Below are 18,822 nucleotides of genomic sequence, written 5' to 3'. Positions count from 1 at the left end.
CATACTTTCTTGGGTCCTATTCTCTAATAAATGTACTTGGCTCAGTTAGGCAATCTCGTCCAAGTAAAAGAGATATACTGCCCACTTTAGAAGTAAGTGTTTTCTGGATTGGAATGGCGACAGATATGCTCATTATATGCCTGGAATGTCCCTTAAAAAAATGTTTCCTATCCAATGACGTATGAATCTTGATTGCTATTTGGCTTGATTCCTAAGAGAGATTAAGGGCTACATCTTCCGTTCAGTTTTAAAATTAACAGCCTTAGCACTACACAGCCTTATCCCCTTTCTGGGCAAAACAGTATTTTTACATGGTTTTAGGCTCGACAATCGTTGAAAACACATAAGTTCTAACTCTAAATTAAATGAATACAAAAGAAGAATAATAAACCACTTTTATTTATAATTCCTGCCATTACGTCTTCAGTCGTAAATATTTATTTATTTATTTATTGAAAATTCGTATAAATAAACTTAAAAAGGAGGGAGCAAAATATAGAAAACTAAAGTAAAGACAACAATAGTACGAGACAAATATCGACAAAACCAATAAGAATCAAATAAGAACGCTAATTATAAATATATCCAGGAAAAAATAAGAATAAAATCAAAACGAAGCAAATCCAAGGACAAAATAACAACAAAATAAAACGAAGAAAAAGCAAATTCACACATACAACATCAACATATTCAAACATAAATAAACCAAAAAGCATAAACGTATAATCATACATAAACATTCATATGGATTGAAGCGGTAGCTAGCAACCTAGTAAGAGACGATCACGGCCAATACTAAGAAATATAATAAAAATTTGTCAGATCAAAACAAGAAGTACACCATTAGAGCCACCTTGTCCGAAACCCCTATATAGAATTTCTTAATTAAACCTAGAAAAATACCTGAAATTTTTAAAATTAGTTTTGATATTTTATAGGTTCTTACTACTCGAGACGTGATAATAATGGGAGGTGTAAGAATACACAGCTAAGACAGTAATATGATTTATTCTAAGCAAGGTAGACGTAAGTTAAAAAGAATTACTACACATAAAAACAGAGATAGCATCCTGAAAAGAGAAAAGGAAAGGTATTTAACAGATCAGGTGTATCGAGAAGTAAAAATTCAAAACATCAAGGAGTATTACCAAAATGATGAAAATTATAGAAAAGTAACAATTGAGAGAGCCAAACAAAAGAGCAGGGAGTCGTATGATAATAATAAAGATTTATAGAAATGTAACAATTGAGAGAGCCCAAAAAAAAGCAAAGAGCAGTATGATAATGATGAAGGTTACCAAAAAAATTCCAAGAAAACAGTTGCTACCAGAATAATAGGTAGATACTGTGGTGACAAAAGCTATAATGAAAAAATTAAAACCTCTGCAAGGCTGTACCAAAGAATGCATAAAGACAAATTTAAAAATTACATTCAGAAGTCCAAGAAGATGCCAAAAATGCAGGCTGATCTTCGTAAAGTAAAAAACATTTTACGAATGTTTTTATCAGGGCTATGAAAAATATTCAAAATTAAAGATTAAGATTCCCTTTGAAAGTTACATAAAGGAACGATATAGTTCATTATATATGTGTATTATGTATGTCTCGTCGGTATCATGATTTGAGAGACACCTGAAATATTATGGATCAGGACAGTTAGTTATAAACGGAGGCTTTGTAAGTTTTATCAGTATCAAGGCTATTGGGATATCTGAAACTCAGTAAAGAACATACCACAGCATATACTGGAGTTACTTAGCTGTCGGATTCTCTTTGGCTCGTCTCTAACTATTACAAATAAGAAACAGCCGTAGGTTTTTTCCTGTTTGGAATCATTTTCTATTTAGGGACAGGCTAAATAACTCTTAAAGCCTATCCGGGTTGCAGCGGGTAGGTAGCAAACTAGTAAGAGACGATCATGTCCCATACTAAGAAATAAAATATTCATATGAAGTGTCCAGAAATCCAAGAAAACTTATGATTCCGAGAGATGTCGTTCCCTGCCGTTCCCCCCTCAAATAAAGCTTGTTTTTTTATTGGTTTTATCTTTTTACTCTTATAATAATGAATTGGTACTTGTGTATTATACCGACCACACTCAACGAGTGAAGTTATGTTAATCATCATGAAATGTACCAAAATCTGAATAACATATAATACTTTTGTGACAAAATTATGGAATCTACAACAGAGAATTATGGAAGGCAGCCCCCCCCCTAACTCATTATACGTATTAAATACCTAACCTAACCAACTTTATATATTGAATTAAATATACCTGTTATATCTATATATTTGATTACATATACCTGCATAGTAGTTTATCTCACTCATGCTAAGCTGATTATCTCCTAGTGCACACAGAGAAACCGGTTTTAAACAGATTATTATCAACAGTGTTGTCGCTGTAAAACAAAGGTACTAATTAATTTATGTCTATAAATTATGTGTACTAATATAGCTTTAGTCATTACTAGCCGAGTAATTGGCAAGCTAAACTTGAAATCCTGTGTCCTCAAGAGCAATGGTCGAGTACTTGCGTCGCTGAATATTTGGTTTGGAAAAGGGGTCAGCGGTGTGACCCTTCAAGCTCAGCTAGGGTTGATTTAGCTCTAAATGGGTACCCAGAGAAGTTTGCGGGAAAAACACGGTAAGTGGCATATCATTTCCCTCGACCGTGTACGACACTCCCGGGAAGACAGATAATCAAGAGATCGGTATCTGCGGTTCACAGAATTTTAAGTTTTCATAAAAGGGCTAGGGTGGTCACAATTTGGTAATACAGATAATCTTATTGATTTCTTACAGTAAGTGGGAGATTGGCACGATCGATATACGACAGTAGAATAAACAAAATAGTGTTCTTATCGAGTTAGAAGTGATAACCATAGAGAAGCATTCAGAGTTAATTATAAGTTCGTATTTAGGAATAGGAACTTTTTTCATAGTAGGTACGAGGATGATGAACTCTACAATAAAAATTTAAGAGGAAAATTCAAGTAATAATTGGATGTAGAACTAGAGTACTTAGAAGTTGATAGTTAGATAGAAAGAATTAGAGGAATACTGTAGAGTGCTTAGAAGTTGATAGTTCGATGGAAAGAATTGGAGAATTACAGTCAACAAAGTAGCAGAAGATGTCTTGAGGATGAAATATAGAACATCAGCTAGGAATATTAGCAAAATGGCTTTAATTTCAATAAAAGAGGGAAGGGTTTTGCCAAAAAATATATTGGTGATAGCTCCTACAAGAATAAAAAGAAAGTAAAGGAGAAAGAGAAGGCATTAAAAGCATGAATTAAGGAAAAATTAAATAGAAGCTATGAATAGGACTGCTGACGATCTAAAAAAAGGAGCCAGAAAATATGTTATTATTTTGAAAATATGGATGATGGTATGTTGGCATGTTAAGAAATTTCGACGAAGTGATAAATCAGGCTTGCCCCAGTTAAACAAAGGAGTTAAGTTACAAATAGTGATTAAGCAGGTATTAAGGAAAAAAGGGTAGAAAATTTTGAGAACATTAAAATTTTGGCAAAAGTTGTTAGAAAATTATGTAGAACATTATGAGAATATTCCTGATAATTTGAGAGGCAAAAACGATTCTAATTAGCAAGGATGGACTGAAAACGGTACCGAAATGAATGAAAAATAATGAGACTTTAGTTGTTGATAAAATACTTGACGATTTTTTTAGAGACAGATATAACAAAGTTAGATATAAGACACTGAAAATTTATGAATCTGAATTTCTATGCGGGGAAGTATTATAGCAAATTTAAAACACTCTAACTAATCACCTTTGCGAGAAAGGCGTTAAGAGTGAGTGTAGTAATTACAAAGAAAATAGCTCGTTATTTATAGGAAGCAAATACCTTGACTTGGTGATACGTATTGGATTATTAGATTCAAGAATAGGTTTGATAATTATGTTGAAAAGGCAATGTGTAAAATACTAAGTCCTTATGACTAGGAATTAATGAAGATGGAATGTCATACTAGAGAACAACAAGACTAAAAAATGAGACAATTTCACTTAGATAGGTAGTTCTGTTAGTAAGGAACTTGTATGGACTGAAGATTTAAACAGAAGTCTAACCAAGGCGAATGGTGTTTTTTCATAGTTGAAAATTAATGGAAGCATAGAAAGATAGGTCTTCCAACAAAGATTATGATACTGGAGGTCTTGGAATTGGTAATGATAGCTCAAGAACATCAGAAATTCGAAGAGTTCCGGAAGATCTACTAGATGATTTCCAAAGAAAGTGTGAGAGGGTATTTCTCGGTGACCGCTCAATGACCGTAAAGCAAACAATAACCTTCAGTAAAGTTGATTTCGTCCCGGTTTTTTGGGTTAGAGTGAAATACAAATATAGGGAAGGTTCGGATATAGGGAGAGAGGTTCCCGAAAATTGAGCTGATTAACCATTCATTTGGAGCCAAACTAAATGTAAGAAGCCCTCAGACAGGACAAGAAACAGTCATAAGAAAGGATATAAGGCATATTGGAATTTTAAAGTATATAGTAAAGAGGGAGTTCGATTCAGATGAGGAGAGAGGAGGATTTAAGAGCCTCAGGCAGCTTCATTTTAGCAGGACGTAATGAAATGAAGCTGCTTCATTTTAGCAGCTTCATTGGACGTAATGATTGATAAACAAACTCAAGTTTCAAGTTTCTTCTTATAAGGAAAGTGCCAATACGAGATATGGTTTTAGTGGTTTTTCAACATCAGTAATCAATAATAGGCCTTAAATGGTATGCAATGCATCCATCTAAAGCTCAAACTAGGAAAGAAAAGCTATTTTAGGCTCAGGTCATTCAAAGTTCATATTCCCCTTGGGGGCCTTAAAAGTGTTAGCTTAGAACGTCTGCCCTCTTTGCATCCATGTCTCTTAACTCTAAAGCCATGACGGACTATAAACGTTGTTTACTTTTTGTCCTTGTCTTTACTTCTTTTGAAACTTCCATTAGTTCGGTATGAAGAAAAGCTTGATCCCACAGCTACTTTTCTTATGATGTTGGAAATTCAAGATTTACAATCTCAGCGGGAATTCCAAAATAAGAGTTTGTTTGGCTACTGCTCTCGTTTGGCTGCAACTCTTACTATGTCGAAGAATAAGCCTTACTTATTTTTTCTCCTTGTCTTTCCTTCTTTTAAATCTCTATTAGTTGCGACAAAAGAAAAGCATAGCTCTTATAACTTTCTTTTCTGACATTGAACATTCACGATTTATGATCGAAGTGAGGATACGAGTAAATAACAGTTAGATGTTTTGATCCTACTTTTGTATTCTTAGTGCATATTTTTTTGTCTTATGTCCCAACCAAATCTCTTAGAAATAAAGGTCAAACCCAACTATCTTATTATATTGGAAGCATTTGCCCTGTGTAAATAACAAGACCATGGTTGCCATGTGTACCACTTCTGATGCATTTTGACAATTTTTTTGTCCGGGGCAGACTGTAAAACTTTGATCTGTCACGATACCTTGATATTTGCTAGATTTTGCAGATAGAGAAAATTAATAGAAATCTACAATGTTAGTCTATCATAACCTATTAATTTTTAAAGAATTGGAACAAAATTCAAACTTTAGCTTAAAGAGCTAGGTATTGACATTTCTATCGGAAATGAATTTCAGCCCCCTCCCCCTATATAGGCTATACCTAACCTAACCTAACCCTGAATTGGCCGGTAAATTGGCCGGTGTTTTTTCAGGAACGAATACACCACCTTGCGGCATGATTTCCTCTGGAACTGGGAAGTTCGATATATAGTCTTTGATGCTTTTCAAATTGATTGGCTATCTCAGAACTTTCAATGGATTTCTTGCTTGTGTAGACTTAGTACAACATAATTAAAAAAATTATCAAACTGATCTTCGTTTTCTTGTGCCGTTTAATGAATTTCCATGTTTCTTCCGATATCCATTCCTCTTTCTTTCTTTTCTTACATCCAAGATGTCTTGGTATTCTTGATTATGATCAAGAATATCATTGTAGGTATTCTTGATTATCAACCAAATATCTTCGACACCATGATTTTCAGTTTCATCTGTTATATTCATCTGCTTAGTTGAATCTATGAGTGAGTTGGGACCCTGAAGTGTCGTAGTTGACTACAGTTAATTTGGCTAAAGTCAAGTCAACCGACGTTCTTACAATGTCCAAACGTCGTCAATATAGCGAAATGTTTAAAATTTTCGCTCATTTTTATATCAATTTCAAAAATTATTATTTTGTGTTATTTTGCACGTGTCGTAGACACTAAATTTTAATTTCTCCTTCTATTTATCAATCATAGAGTCACACACGATAAAATAACAAGTTATTCATTCAATCATAATTTTGCTTTGTATTTCAATTCACCCTGTATTTGCCAATTCACCCTTGCATGATCATAATGTGTTTTGATTTGGTTTAGAGCCACAATTCATTTGATATCTCAGGAGCGGCTTAGAGCATAAGTTGAAACTCTCAGGATATGTGGAGGGGGATGATTGAACCTGCCAAAAGGCATTATGTGAACAATACTGCTATAATAACTATTATAACTGCTACTACTAACACTACTACGACTACAGCCACTGCTACTATTACTACTACAACCACTACTACTATAACTTCTAAGGCTAAGGGTTTTAAGGCTTTCGTATAAAGTTGAGAGGGATACTCATCTAAATCAAAACACAATATGGATATAGGCTGCAGGTGTTCAAAAGGGTGTATCAAGAATTTTGAATGAGCAGCTTAGAGTATTAATTTGAAACTTCTAAGGCATGATCAATTAACAAAAAGCACTAAGTGCATACTACTGCTACTACTACTACGAGTGCTACTGTTGCTACTATTACTAAGGCCAAGGTTATTTAGATGAAATCTCGAGGGACGATTGATGGGTCCTGAAAGCTTCAGCTTTACACTCGAAGCTATTCCTGAGATTTTGCCAATTCACCCTTGCATGATCATAATGTGTTTTGATTTGGTTCAGTGCCACAATTCATTTGATTTGGTTCAGTACCACAAGCAAGGTAGACGTAAGTTAAAAAGAATTACTACACATAAAAACAGAGATAGCATTATGAAAAGAGAAAATGAAAGGTATTTAACAGATCAGGTGTATCGAGAAGTAAAAATTCAAAACATCAAGGAGCATTACCAAAATGATGAAAATTATAGAAAAGTAACAATTGAGAGAGCCAAACAAAAGAGCAGGGAGTCGTAGGATAATGATGAAGATTTATAGAAAAGTAACAGTTGAGAGAGCCAAAAAAAGCAAAAAGCAGTATGATAATAATGAAGGTTACCAAAACAACTATAAGAAAACAGTTGCTACCAGAATAAGGGGTAGATACTGGGGTGACAAAAGCTATAATGAAAAAATTAAAACCTCTGCAAGGTTGTACCAAAGAACGCATAAAGACAAATTTAAAAATTAAATTCAGAAGTCCGAGAATATGCCAAAAATGCAGGCTGTTCTTCGTAAAGTGAGAAACATTTTACGAATGTTTTTACAAGAACTATGAAAAATATTCAAAATTAAACATTAAAACTTCTCTTTGAAAGTTACCTAAATAATCGATATAATTCATTATATATGTGTATTATGTATGTTTCGTCTGTATCATGATTTTAGGGATACCTGAAATATTGTAATGTAATGGATCAGGACAGTTAATTATAAACGGAGACTTTGCAAGTTTTATCAATTTGTAAGTTGTATCAAGGCTATTGGGATATCTGAAACTCAGTAAAGAACAAACCACAGCATATACTTAGCTGGAGTTACTTAGCTGCCTGATTCTCTTTGGGTCGTCCCTAACTATTACAAAGAAGAAAAAGCCGTAGGCTTTTTCTTGTTTGGAATCATTTTCTGTTTAGGGACAGGCAAAAACTATTAAAGCCTATCCGGGTTGCAGCGGTAGCTAAAAAAGTAGTAAGAGACGATCACGTCCCATACTAAGAAATAAAATATTAATAAGAAGTGCCTAGAAATCCAAGAAAACTTATGATTTTCGGTCCCTGCCATTCCCCACTCAAATAAAGCATGTTTTTATTGATTGGTTTTATCTGTTTACTCTTATATTAATGAATTGTCCCCTCCTCAACGCCTCTCTCTTTACGATAAAGTTTTTCATTGTTTAAAAAAAATAAAGTTTTGAGAAATTCAAACTTTAGCGTAACGAGCGAGGCGTTGAGGCGGGGACAGCCCCTTCCATATACGGAATAATTTCTGTTCGTTTTAAGTTTGAACGTCGTTCCTTACTTTCAGTTAAAAAAACTCGTTTTTTTTTATTTAATACGAATAGGAACTATTTTCATAGTAGTTACGAGGATGATGAACTCTAGAATAAAAATTTAAGAGGAAAATTCAAGCAATAATTGGATGTAGAACTAGAGTGCTTAGAGGTTGATAGTTGGATAGAAAGAATCAGAGGAATGCTGTAGAGTGCTTAGAAGTTGATAGTTAGATGGAAAGAATTGGAGAATTACAGTCAACGAAGTAGCAGAAGATGTCTTGAGGATGAAATATAGAACACCAGCTAGGAATATTAGCATAATGGCTTTAATGACCAAGAGAAGTCTGCGGGAAAAACACGGTAAATGGCAAATCATATCCCCCAACCATCTACGGCACTCCTGGAGGAGACAGATAATCAAGAGATCGGTATCTGCGGTTCGCAGAGTTTTAAGTTTTCATAGAATAGCTAAGGGGCTCACAATTTGGTAATATAGATAATCTTGTTGATTCCTTATAGTAAGTGGGAGGTTGGCACGATCGATGTACAACAGTAGAATAAACAAAATAGAGTTCTTATCGAGTTAGTAGCGATGTCCATAGAGAAGCATTTAGAGTTAATTGTAAGTTCATATTTAGGAATAGGAACTATTTTCATAGTAGTTACGAGGATGATGAACTCTAGAATAAAAATTTAAGAGTAAAATTCAAGCAATAATTGGATGTAGAACTAGAGTGCTTAGAGGTTGATAGTTAGATAGAAAGAATTAGAGGAATAATGTAGATTGCTTAGAAGTTGATAGTTAGATGGAAAGAATTGGAGAATTACAGTCAACGAAGTAGCAGAAGATGTCTTGAGGATGAAATATAGAACACCAGCTAGGAATATTAGCATAATGGCTTTAATGTTAATAAAAGAGGGAAGGGTTTTGCAAAAAATATATTGGTGATAGCTCCTACAAGAATAAAAAGAAAGTAAAGGAGATAGAGGAGACATAATATGCATGAATTAAGGAAAAATTAAATAGAAGCCATGAATAGGACTGCTGAATATGTAAAGAAAGAAGCCACAAAATATGTTACCCATGTTGAAGATTTGGATGATGGTATGTTGGAATGTTAAGAAATTTCGACGAAGTGATAAATCAGGGTTGCACCAGTTAAACAAAGGAGTTAAGTTACGAATAGTGATTAAGCAGGTATTAAGGAAAAAAGGGTATAAAACTTGAGAATATTAAAATTTGGGCAAAAGATATTAGAAAATTACGTAGAGCATTATGAGAATATTACTAATAATGTGGAAGGCAAAAACGATTTTAATTAATAAGAATGGCTGAAAACGGTACCGAAATGATTGAAAAATAATAAGACTTCAGTTGTTGATGCCATAGTTGACGATTTTTTTAGAGACAGTTATAACAAAATTAGATATAAGACACAGAAAATTTATGAATCTGAATTTCTATGTGGATAAGTACTATAGCAAATTTAAAACACTCTAAACAAGCACCTTTGAGAGAAAGGCGATAAGAGTGAGTGTAGTAATTACAGAGGATATAGCTTGATATTTATAGGAAGCAAATACCTTGACTTGGTGATACTTATTGGATTATTAGATTCAAGAATATGTTTTTAAAATTATGTTGAGAAAGCAATGTGTAAAAGACAAAGTCATTATGACTAGGAATTAATGAAGATGAAATGTTATATTAGAGAACAACAAGACTCAACAATGAGAATATTTCAATTAGCTAGATAGTACTGTTAGTAAGGAACTTGGATGGACTGAGGATGTAAACAGAAGTGTAACCAAGAAGAATGGTGTTTTTTCATAGTTGAAAATTAATGGAAGTATAGGAAGATATGTCTTCCAAACAAAGATTATGATACTGGAGGGCTTGGAACTGGTAATGATAGCTCAAGTACGTCAGAAATTTGAAGAGTTCTGGAAGATCTACTAGATGATTTCCAAAGAAAGTGTGAATGAGTATTTTTTGGTGACCGCTCAATGACCGTAAAGCAAACAATAGCCTCCGGTAAATTTGATTTCATCCCGCTTTTTTGTGTTAGAGTGAAATATAGATATAGGGAGGGTTCGGATAGGGATAGAGGTTCCCGAAAGTTGAGCTGATTGACCATTCATTTGGAGCCAAAATAATGTAAGAAGCCATCAGACAGGATAAGAAAAGGTCATAAGAAAGGATATAAGGCACATTGGAACTTTAAAGTATATAGTAAAGAGGAAGTTAGATTCAGATTAGGAGAGAGGAGGATTTATGAGCCTCAGGTAGCTTCATTATAGCAGCCTATTGGACGTAATGACTGAAAAACCAATTCAAATTTCTTCTTATAAGGAATGTGCCAATACGGGATATGTTTTTTAGTGGTTTTTCAACATCAGTAATCAATAATAGGCCTTAAATGGTATGCAGTGCATCCATCTAAAGCTCAAACTAGGAAAGAAAAGCTATTTTAGGCTCAGGTCATTCAAAGTTCATATTCCTCTTGGGGGCCTTAAAAGTTTTAGCTTAGAACGTCTGCCCTCTTTGCATCCATGTCTCTTAACTCTAAGGCCATGACGGACTATAAACGTTGTTTACTTTTTATCCTTGTCTTTACTTCTTTTGAAACTTCCATTAGTTCGGTATGAAGAAAAGCTTGACCCCACAGCTACTTTTCTTATGATGTTGGAAATTCAAGATTTACAATCTCAGCGGGAATTCCAAAATAATAGTTTGTTTGGCTACTGCTCTCGTTTGGCGGCAACTCTTACTATGTCGAAGAATAAGCCTTGCTTATTTTTTCTCCTTGTCTTTCCTTCTTTTAAATCTCTATTAGTTGCGACAAAAGAAAAGCATAGCTCTTATAACTTTCTTTTCTGACGTTGAACATTCACGATTTATGATCGAAGTGGGGATACGAGAAAATAACAGTTAGATGTTTTGATCCTACTTTTGTATTCTTAGTGCATATTTTTTTTGTCTTATGTCCCAACCAAATCCCTTAGAAATAAAGGTCAAACCCAACTATCTTATTATATTGGAAGCATTTGGCCTGTGTAAATAACAAGACCATGGTTGCCATGTGTACCACTTCTGGTGCATTTTGACAATTGTTTTGTCCGGGGCAGACTGTAAAACTTTGATCTGTCACGATACCATGATATTTCCTAAATTTTGCAGATAGAGAAAATTAATAGAAATCTACAATGCTAGTCTATCAAAACCTATTAATTTTTTGTCTCCAATTATCTTCTGATGTATCGTCATCTAATAATGTAAGTATCAAAAGTGGCACATTAACTTGATATATTTTTACCAATAATAGTGATAATAGTACTAAAGCATACATACAGTTTAGAATAAGAAAATAAAATGACTATAACAATTTTGATTTAAAAGTAACTGAAAAATAAGTTCATTTAATGAGGATTTCTATTCAGAATAAGCTAAATTTTAAAAGATAAATCCACAGTAACAAGGAAAAGTAATAAGCTCTATGAGTAAATGAATAAGTGGGAAAAAGCCGTAAATAACAGAATGCTTTTCCGCGCTGAGCCATATGAATGCATATTTACCGTAGACGTGAAACAATGGATTTCTGGCTTATTTAAAAACTTATTATTTAGCTATCTTTTGGGCTGTATGGCTGAATTTTCAAATTCATCTCCTTTCCAACAGTTTGTGCAAAACACATAGATTAACTAAAATCAATGTAGATCAATAAGTTTCAGAAACAGTTTTACATTTGACTGCTATCACCGTGATACAGTTTCTTTTAGATAATTTCTAAAACTAAACTAAGCATGTCAGAAAAAAAAAAAATTATTGTCACAGCCTGGAACTATTCTCATTTTTTCTTCTTTAAGCACGTCTTTAGCTCATCTTCTCATTTTTTCTTCTTTAAGCACGTCTTTAGCTCATCTTCTCAGTTTTTCTTCTTTAAGCACGTCTTTAGCTCATCTTCTCATTTTTTCTTCTTTAAGCACGTCTTTAGCTCATCTTCTCATTTTTTCTTCTTTAAGCACGTCTTTAGCTCATCTTCTCATTTTTTCTTCTTTAAGCACGTCTTTAGCTCATCTTCTCATTTTTTCTTCTTTAAGCACGTCTTTAGCTCATCTTCTCATTTTTTCTTCTTTAAGCACGTCTTTAGCTCATCTTCTCATTTTTTCTTCTTTAAGCACGTCTTTAGCTCATCTTCTCAGTTTTTCTTCTTTAAGCACGTCTTTAGCTCATCTTCTCATTTTTTCTTCTTTAAGCACGTCTTTAGCTCATCTTCTCAGTTTTTCTTCTTGCTAGGCCTCCTTTTGGTTGAAAGATATCTACAATAGGGGATGCCTGCTATGTGGTGGTGTCAATCCATGGAAACTTGGGGATTGAAAAATGAATTTTTGAAAGTTTAGGAAGGGGCATATCTTGCTGTTTTGTTAATTTTTAAAGGAAAATATCAAAAAGGCATTTTTGAATGAAAATACCTCAAAAAGTTATTTTAAAAATCTACGGAGAGGAGCAAAACAGTCTGAGAGGAAAATGCCACCCCTATTTCCCATTCTAGTTGATATCCCTCCTGCTCTGTCTGCATTTGTTTTTGCTTATTACGCACCGTTTAGAGTTCCATAGTCATCACAACCTCACAACGATCAGGGAAACTACGTGCTTTCAAAGACAAGAATACCTGGCAATACAGCGATTAAAGTTTTTGGCATTATAATGTTTCGTTTAAGGATTTGTGCGTCTTTGTGTGTGCGTATCGGTGCGCATGTATGAGTGTGTAAGTGCGTAAATGTATGTGTATAAGCATGCGTATTTTTGTCACTAAGTGTGTGTGTCACTTTGTAAGTGAACGAGATACCCTTTTATCTTAATAATCTAGGTAGCAATAATTAATTCATCCATCTATCTATTAATACAAATATCGTGAAGAACACTGCTTATAGCTTAAAAAGATTAAATTTCCAAAACAGGGTAAATTTATCTCCTTAATTCCAGCGGCAGTATTTTTAAGAAGGAGAATGAAATTAATGAGAATGACAAGGAGCAGTAATATTATTCCTGTTTGAATTCAGTTAGCCCAAGTTTCAAATACAATGGCATTGAATATTGTCCAGCATTTCCACATTTCCACTATACAAACAATGAAAGAAAAACAGATCCATTAGATATATCTGAAATTAATAGTCCATCATGTTTATTAGGTATATTTTAAATAGAAATTCGTTTTCTACGATTTAGCGTTATTTACTAGTGCTATTCAGATTAATTTTGTATTTTAATTGTTTTTTCAATTTTTAGAAGTTTTTTATGTACTCTTTTATCTTTTTCCTTACTCTGTTTCTTTTGTATGTTTATATTTCGTTGTTAAAAAGTGGTCTTTAGCTCTATTGCTTCATTTTTGTGATGCCAATCCTCCTGGTTTTGCCAATCACACTATTCTTTAAACGTATTTCAGAAAAGGAAGCGAAAGGGCCCCACCCAACCTTCCGTCCTTTTTTTTATTTTTAACCGCTAACTTCACAAAAAATCAAATTTAAGACAGTAAAAAAACTCATAACCTGATTTCATTTCTTAATGAAATATTCAGCAAGTAAAAAGAATTGAAATTATTGAGTCACAAATTTTTTACAAGTAAACTCTCTGTTCCTCTAGGAACAAGCATCAATTTTATTTAATCAGATTGACTAAGACTGTCTTACAACTGGAGAGAAAATTACATACTTTTTTGGAAGAAACTCTTTTTTTCTCTGTGATCTTACCTCAATTTGTATTTAATCAGATTGACTAAAACTGTCTCGTTCTGACCAGCAGCAAAATGTATTGTACACGGTGCTGGCCACACCCTCCATGCCGTTGTATCACTACTGAAAAAACCCGAGGTCACGCCTTTATTTCCAAATGCATAATCACAAACAGCACTGGGCAGCCGCTCTGGCTCTAGATTTAAAAAAAAATGAATTTAAGACAAAAATATATTTGGATTATCAAAGAGCAAAAAAAAAAAAATAACGATTATGCTACAGAGAATGAACAAATTAACCTGAAGCCAACAAACTAACCTGAAGCCAACACACTTAACCTGAAAAGCAAGAACTTTACAATTTCATCTACAAACCTGAATCATAGGCAGTGGAATAGCGCTGCCTAAGTAAAGGGCGATGTGGACACAACGTATTATTTATTTATTGGTTTCTTTAGACCAGGGCACTTCGTATAGAAGGATTTGTCACAGAAAGTTTCAAAGGGGCTCATTTGATTGAAAATTGAAAGGGCTAGTACCCTTTTTAATAGCCGAAAGTGATTGGAGGGCCAGTGCTTCCTCACTTCCCCAAAAACATCCAATTAAAATATTGAGATAACCATTTAGTTCACCGTAGTTGAAAGGTCCATGAATAATGTCTTTGAGGATGAAGACCCCACTCAACCCTCAGGGAAAGAGCTCTAAGCTGTGCCCTGGGGATACATAAGGTTTTTATAGAGAGGATGGTCGTATAAACTTCGGACGGGGCTCATTGGATCGATAATAAGAAACTCTAGAAGTTAGAAATTGTGCTGCCTAAGTAAGGAGCGATGGGGGCATAATGTATTATCATTACTTTTTTTTAGACCAGACCACGTTGTATAGAAGGAATTGTTAAAGAAACTTCAAAAGGTGCTAATTAAATTGAAAATTGACAGGGTTAGTGCCCTTTTTAATAGTCGAAAGTTACTGAACGGCAATCAGTACCGGCAATCAGTTGAAGTTCCAGACATTATGTCTTTAAGGATGTCAACCACTCAGAGCCCTCTGAGAAAGAGTTCTAAGTTGTGCTCTGAGTGTATATAGGCCTTTTACAAAAATTAATTAAAAAATAAATCCACAAAATAAGTTTTTCAAAAAAAAATAACAAAGAACTCCATTAAACCGAAAATGAGCAAAATAAATCAAATAATCTACCAAGCGTAAAACAACCACAAATCAGCATCGATAAATAAATGAAACCCAAAACGAACAGAAATTGCCATAAATAAGTAAACCAACTCAAAACGAGCAGAACTTAACTTGAGTAGCGCTCTAAGCCCCTATGCCATCCCAGGGTCAGAACATAATTTGCACTTTACTGAAAAAAAAATCAAAGGAATTTGCATTGTCAGTTTAATATACGTATGCGGATATTTATTCCCTTAATGTTAGTAATGTTTGATTTATTAAAGTGAAAACAAATTTATTTTTTCAGTTAACTGCAAATTATTTTCTGGCTCTGAAATCCCCCTGGGGCATAATTTGCAACCCTTGCCCTGAGAGCTCTGGGGACGGGGAGTCTTCCTCAAAGAAATAATTTCCAGAACCTTCCACAACAATTAATAGAATTGCTACCTCCAAATTTTGACTGGAGATCTTTGGGGAAATGATGAGCGTAGGAAGGAGGGAGGGCGTTTGCTCTCAAATCAGTCTTGAATCTTAAAAAGCGCACTGTAACTTCACATTTCAAATCAAATGAGACCCATCTGACGTTTATACGACCGCCTATTCCATTTAAGCCTTGTATACCCCCATGGCATGGCTTATAGCACTATCCCAAGGACAATGGGGGGCTGTATCAACCCTAGAGGCATTGTTGTATGTTCTCTGGACTGTTTTGAGTGAAATCGCTATATCACAATTTTAATCAGAATCTTTTGTTGAAGAAGGGTAGTCGGGGAGGGGAGGGTAGCTGCCCCCCATCAATTTTGACTCTTGAGAACTAGAACTTTCAATTTTCAACCAAATGAGCCTCTTCTAAAGTTTATACATCCATCTCTTAAATGATAAACCCTATATTCCCTAGAGCATAGCTTACAACCCGTGCCCCCAGGCTCTGGGCGTTTGTATCAACCCCAAAACTCTTCTTACATCATATTTGAACTATTTTGAATAAAATGGCTATTTCAGAATTTCTATCAGATGCATTTCGGGAAAAGACGACATAAATGTTGGGGGGAGGGGATATCCCCCCAACACATATATCCCATATATATCCCCCCATCGCTATATCACAATTTCAATCAGAATCTTTTGGTGAAGAAAGGTAGTCGGGGGGGGGGTAGCTGCCCCTCATCAATTTTGACTCTTTAGAACTAGAACTTTCAATTTTCAACCAAATGAGCCTCTTATAAAGTTTATACAACCGTCTCTTAAATAATAATAACTATCTTTAGTTGTTTAGAGGAAAAAAACTGTCTTTTAAGATTATATCTAAATCGCTCTAATGTGACAGATATGCCCATTGCCCATCTCAAATATCCTAAAGCTATTTTTGAAAGCTCTTATTATTAAAATGATAATTATGTATATTTTCAAATACGAAAATGTAGCTAAGGAATGTCTATTGTTAAATGCTATTAGAAATTTTCGGTTTATAACATCTTTTGGGATATTGAAATAGATATTGTATGTTTTTGTATTACTCTTTACTTACCACTGAATATCTAAACTCGAAAAATGTCAATAGATTTATTTCAACGTTCACTCCCTTAACAATCTCTGAAAGTTTCATTTCGATTAGTATACCAAAACAGGAGACGTCAATTACGTAAATTTCGTAATGGATAAAGCCTTGCTTGGTTTATGGAAATTTAAATTTGGAAGTTTTCACTCAGAATCTTCTAATCTGTATATTGGATAGTCTTATTGCACCATTAGAAGCGTTCAGTTTGTCAAAAGTTTTTTGATGGATACATCCTTGTTTGGTTCATGATAATCAAAATTTGAAAGTTTTTCGTCGGTATCTATGAACTTGAAATTGAACAGTCTTATTGTATTATTAGAAGTGTCAGTTTATAACTTCTATTTAGATGTTAAAATGCATACATTAACTTTTTAGATTCCTCTTTGCTTTTCCCATCATGTCTGAACTAAAAAAAATCCATGGACTACACTCAACCCCTTAAAAATCTAGAAATGTTTCATCTTGACAAGTACATTCAAATTGGAGATATTTCTTGGATAAATTTCTACAGTAGATATATCTTTGTTTGGGTAATTAAAAATTTTTTGTCAGAATCCGATTATCTGTATACCGAACGATTTTTTATATCAATAGACATGTTCCGTTTAAAACATCTTTTGAGACATTAAAAAGACATATTTTATGTTATTATTTTGCTCTTCACTTTTAACTGAACTCAGAAAAATCTATGCATTTATTTCATTATTACCCCCTCCCCCATCTCCTAAAAAGCTCATGAGCTTTCCTCTCGATAACTATATTCAAACTAGATACGGTATATCTATTACATACATTTCTTAATGGATATATCCTTGTGTGATTTATGGTAGTCTAAATTTAGAAGTTTTGTGTCAGAATCTGCTAACCTTGATATTATTCCATCAGTAAAATACTTTTTTTATGACTTCTTTTGATATATTAAAAAACATATTCTAAAGCTTAGATATTGCTCTTTATTTTGCACTGAATGTTTAAACTAAAGAAAAAAGCTACGCAATAATTCAGTACTCATCCCCTCAACAATCTCCGAAAAGTTCCATTTCGATTATTACATTCAAATTGGGGATGCCAATTATGTAAATTGCTTAATGCACATAGCGTTGCTTAGTTCATTGTAATTTAAATTTGAAAGTTTTTGTCAGAATTTGCTAACCTGTATCTTCAAAAAACTGTATCTTCAGCGCAGCATTTTACTATTTTGTATCTGGCTACATTTTCTATATCTTCGGCAATTCTATCCATTGGCTCCACTTCACAACTCCTTAATTCGTACATTAATGCTTTCTCCACTTTCCTTACATTCCTCTTATTTTCATACGATCCATCCCTCAAATATTTCTTCTACGAACCCCTCCTTCTATCATGCACGAATATTTCTAGCTTTGTTCCTAACAGTAGAGATGCCCTAATATCTCCCAGGACTCACCCCTGCTGCCACCTACAACTTTTTTTACATAATTTATGTCTGTTTGTTGTCAGTGAGAATGAAAAAACAGGAATTTTGTCACATTTATGGATGTTTTCATGGATGGTTATGTGTGTTGGTCGATTTATTTGATGTTTTTCATGGATGTCAACAGTAATTTATGGATGTTTTTATGGTTTTTGTCAGTGAGAATGAAAAAACAGGAACTTTCTCACATTTATGTCTGTTTTTATGGTTTTTGTCAGTGAGAATGGAAAAACAGGAACTTTCTCACTCTAATGGTTTATTGAGTCTAATGGGGGCAGGTCAATGACGCTTCCTTCATATTGTTGCTCTCAGCAAATGTTATGATCCAGAAATGGTATTTGTTGTTGTTGCTCGAGCCAAATGTTATAAGTTTCCAGGAAACCGTTAGATCACGTGTTTCCTTCTCAGCCAATCAGAGGGCTTGCTTACATAACAATTCACCCTTGAGATTTCGTATATAACGGGCATGCAATGTAATTAAATTATCAGAAATACTTTTGACATAATGGATGAATTTGATGAATTAGAAGCCATGCCAACTTCAATTCGCAATGTAAGTGAATTTTTTATTTTCAAAATAAAATAATTGTCCTTGGTCACTCTCAATTCTATTTAGGTAAGTACCCCCCCCCCCTCAAACCTAACCACCTTTCAATCTTTATACTCGA

General features: G+C 33.9%; 1 protein-coding gene across 1 annotated transcript in view; it reads right to left on the bottom strand.

Moving 5' to 3' along the window:
* Positions 1-18,822, bottom strand: part of LOC148939854 (uncharacterized) — a 450,089-nt gene that overhangs the window by 105,877 nt on the left and 325,390 nt on the right. The window contains exon 10 of the mRNA XM_089105986.1: positions 13,993-14,170. Within this exon, the coding sequence (XP_088962112.1) occupies positions 13,993-14,170 (178 nt within the window). The remainder of the gene's footprint in view (positions 1-13,992; positions 14,171-18,822) is intronic.

This window comes from Artemia sp. Qi Xiang Cuo, chromosome 20, assembly GCF_049724085.1.
Source record: "Artemia sp. Qi Xiang Cuo chromosome 20, ASM4972408v1, whole genome shotgun sequence".
Taxonomy (NCBI): domain Eukaryota; kingdom Metazoa; phylum Arthropoda; class Branchiopoda; order Anostraca; family Artemiidae; genus Artemia; species Artemia sp. Qi Xiang Cuo.
This window is presented reverse-complemented; position numbering and strand designations above follow the sequence as displayed.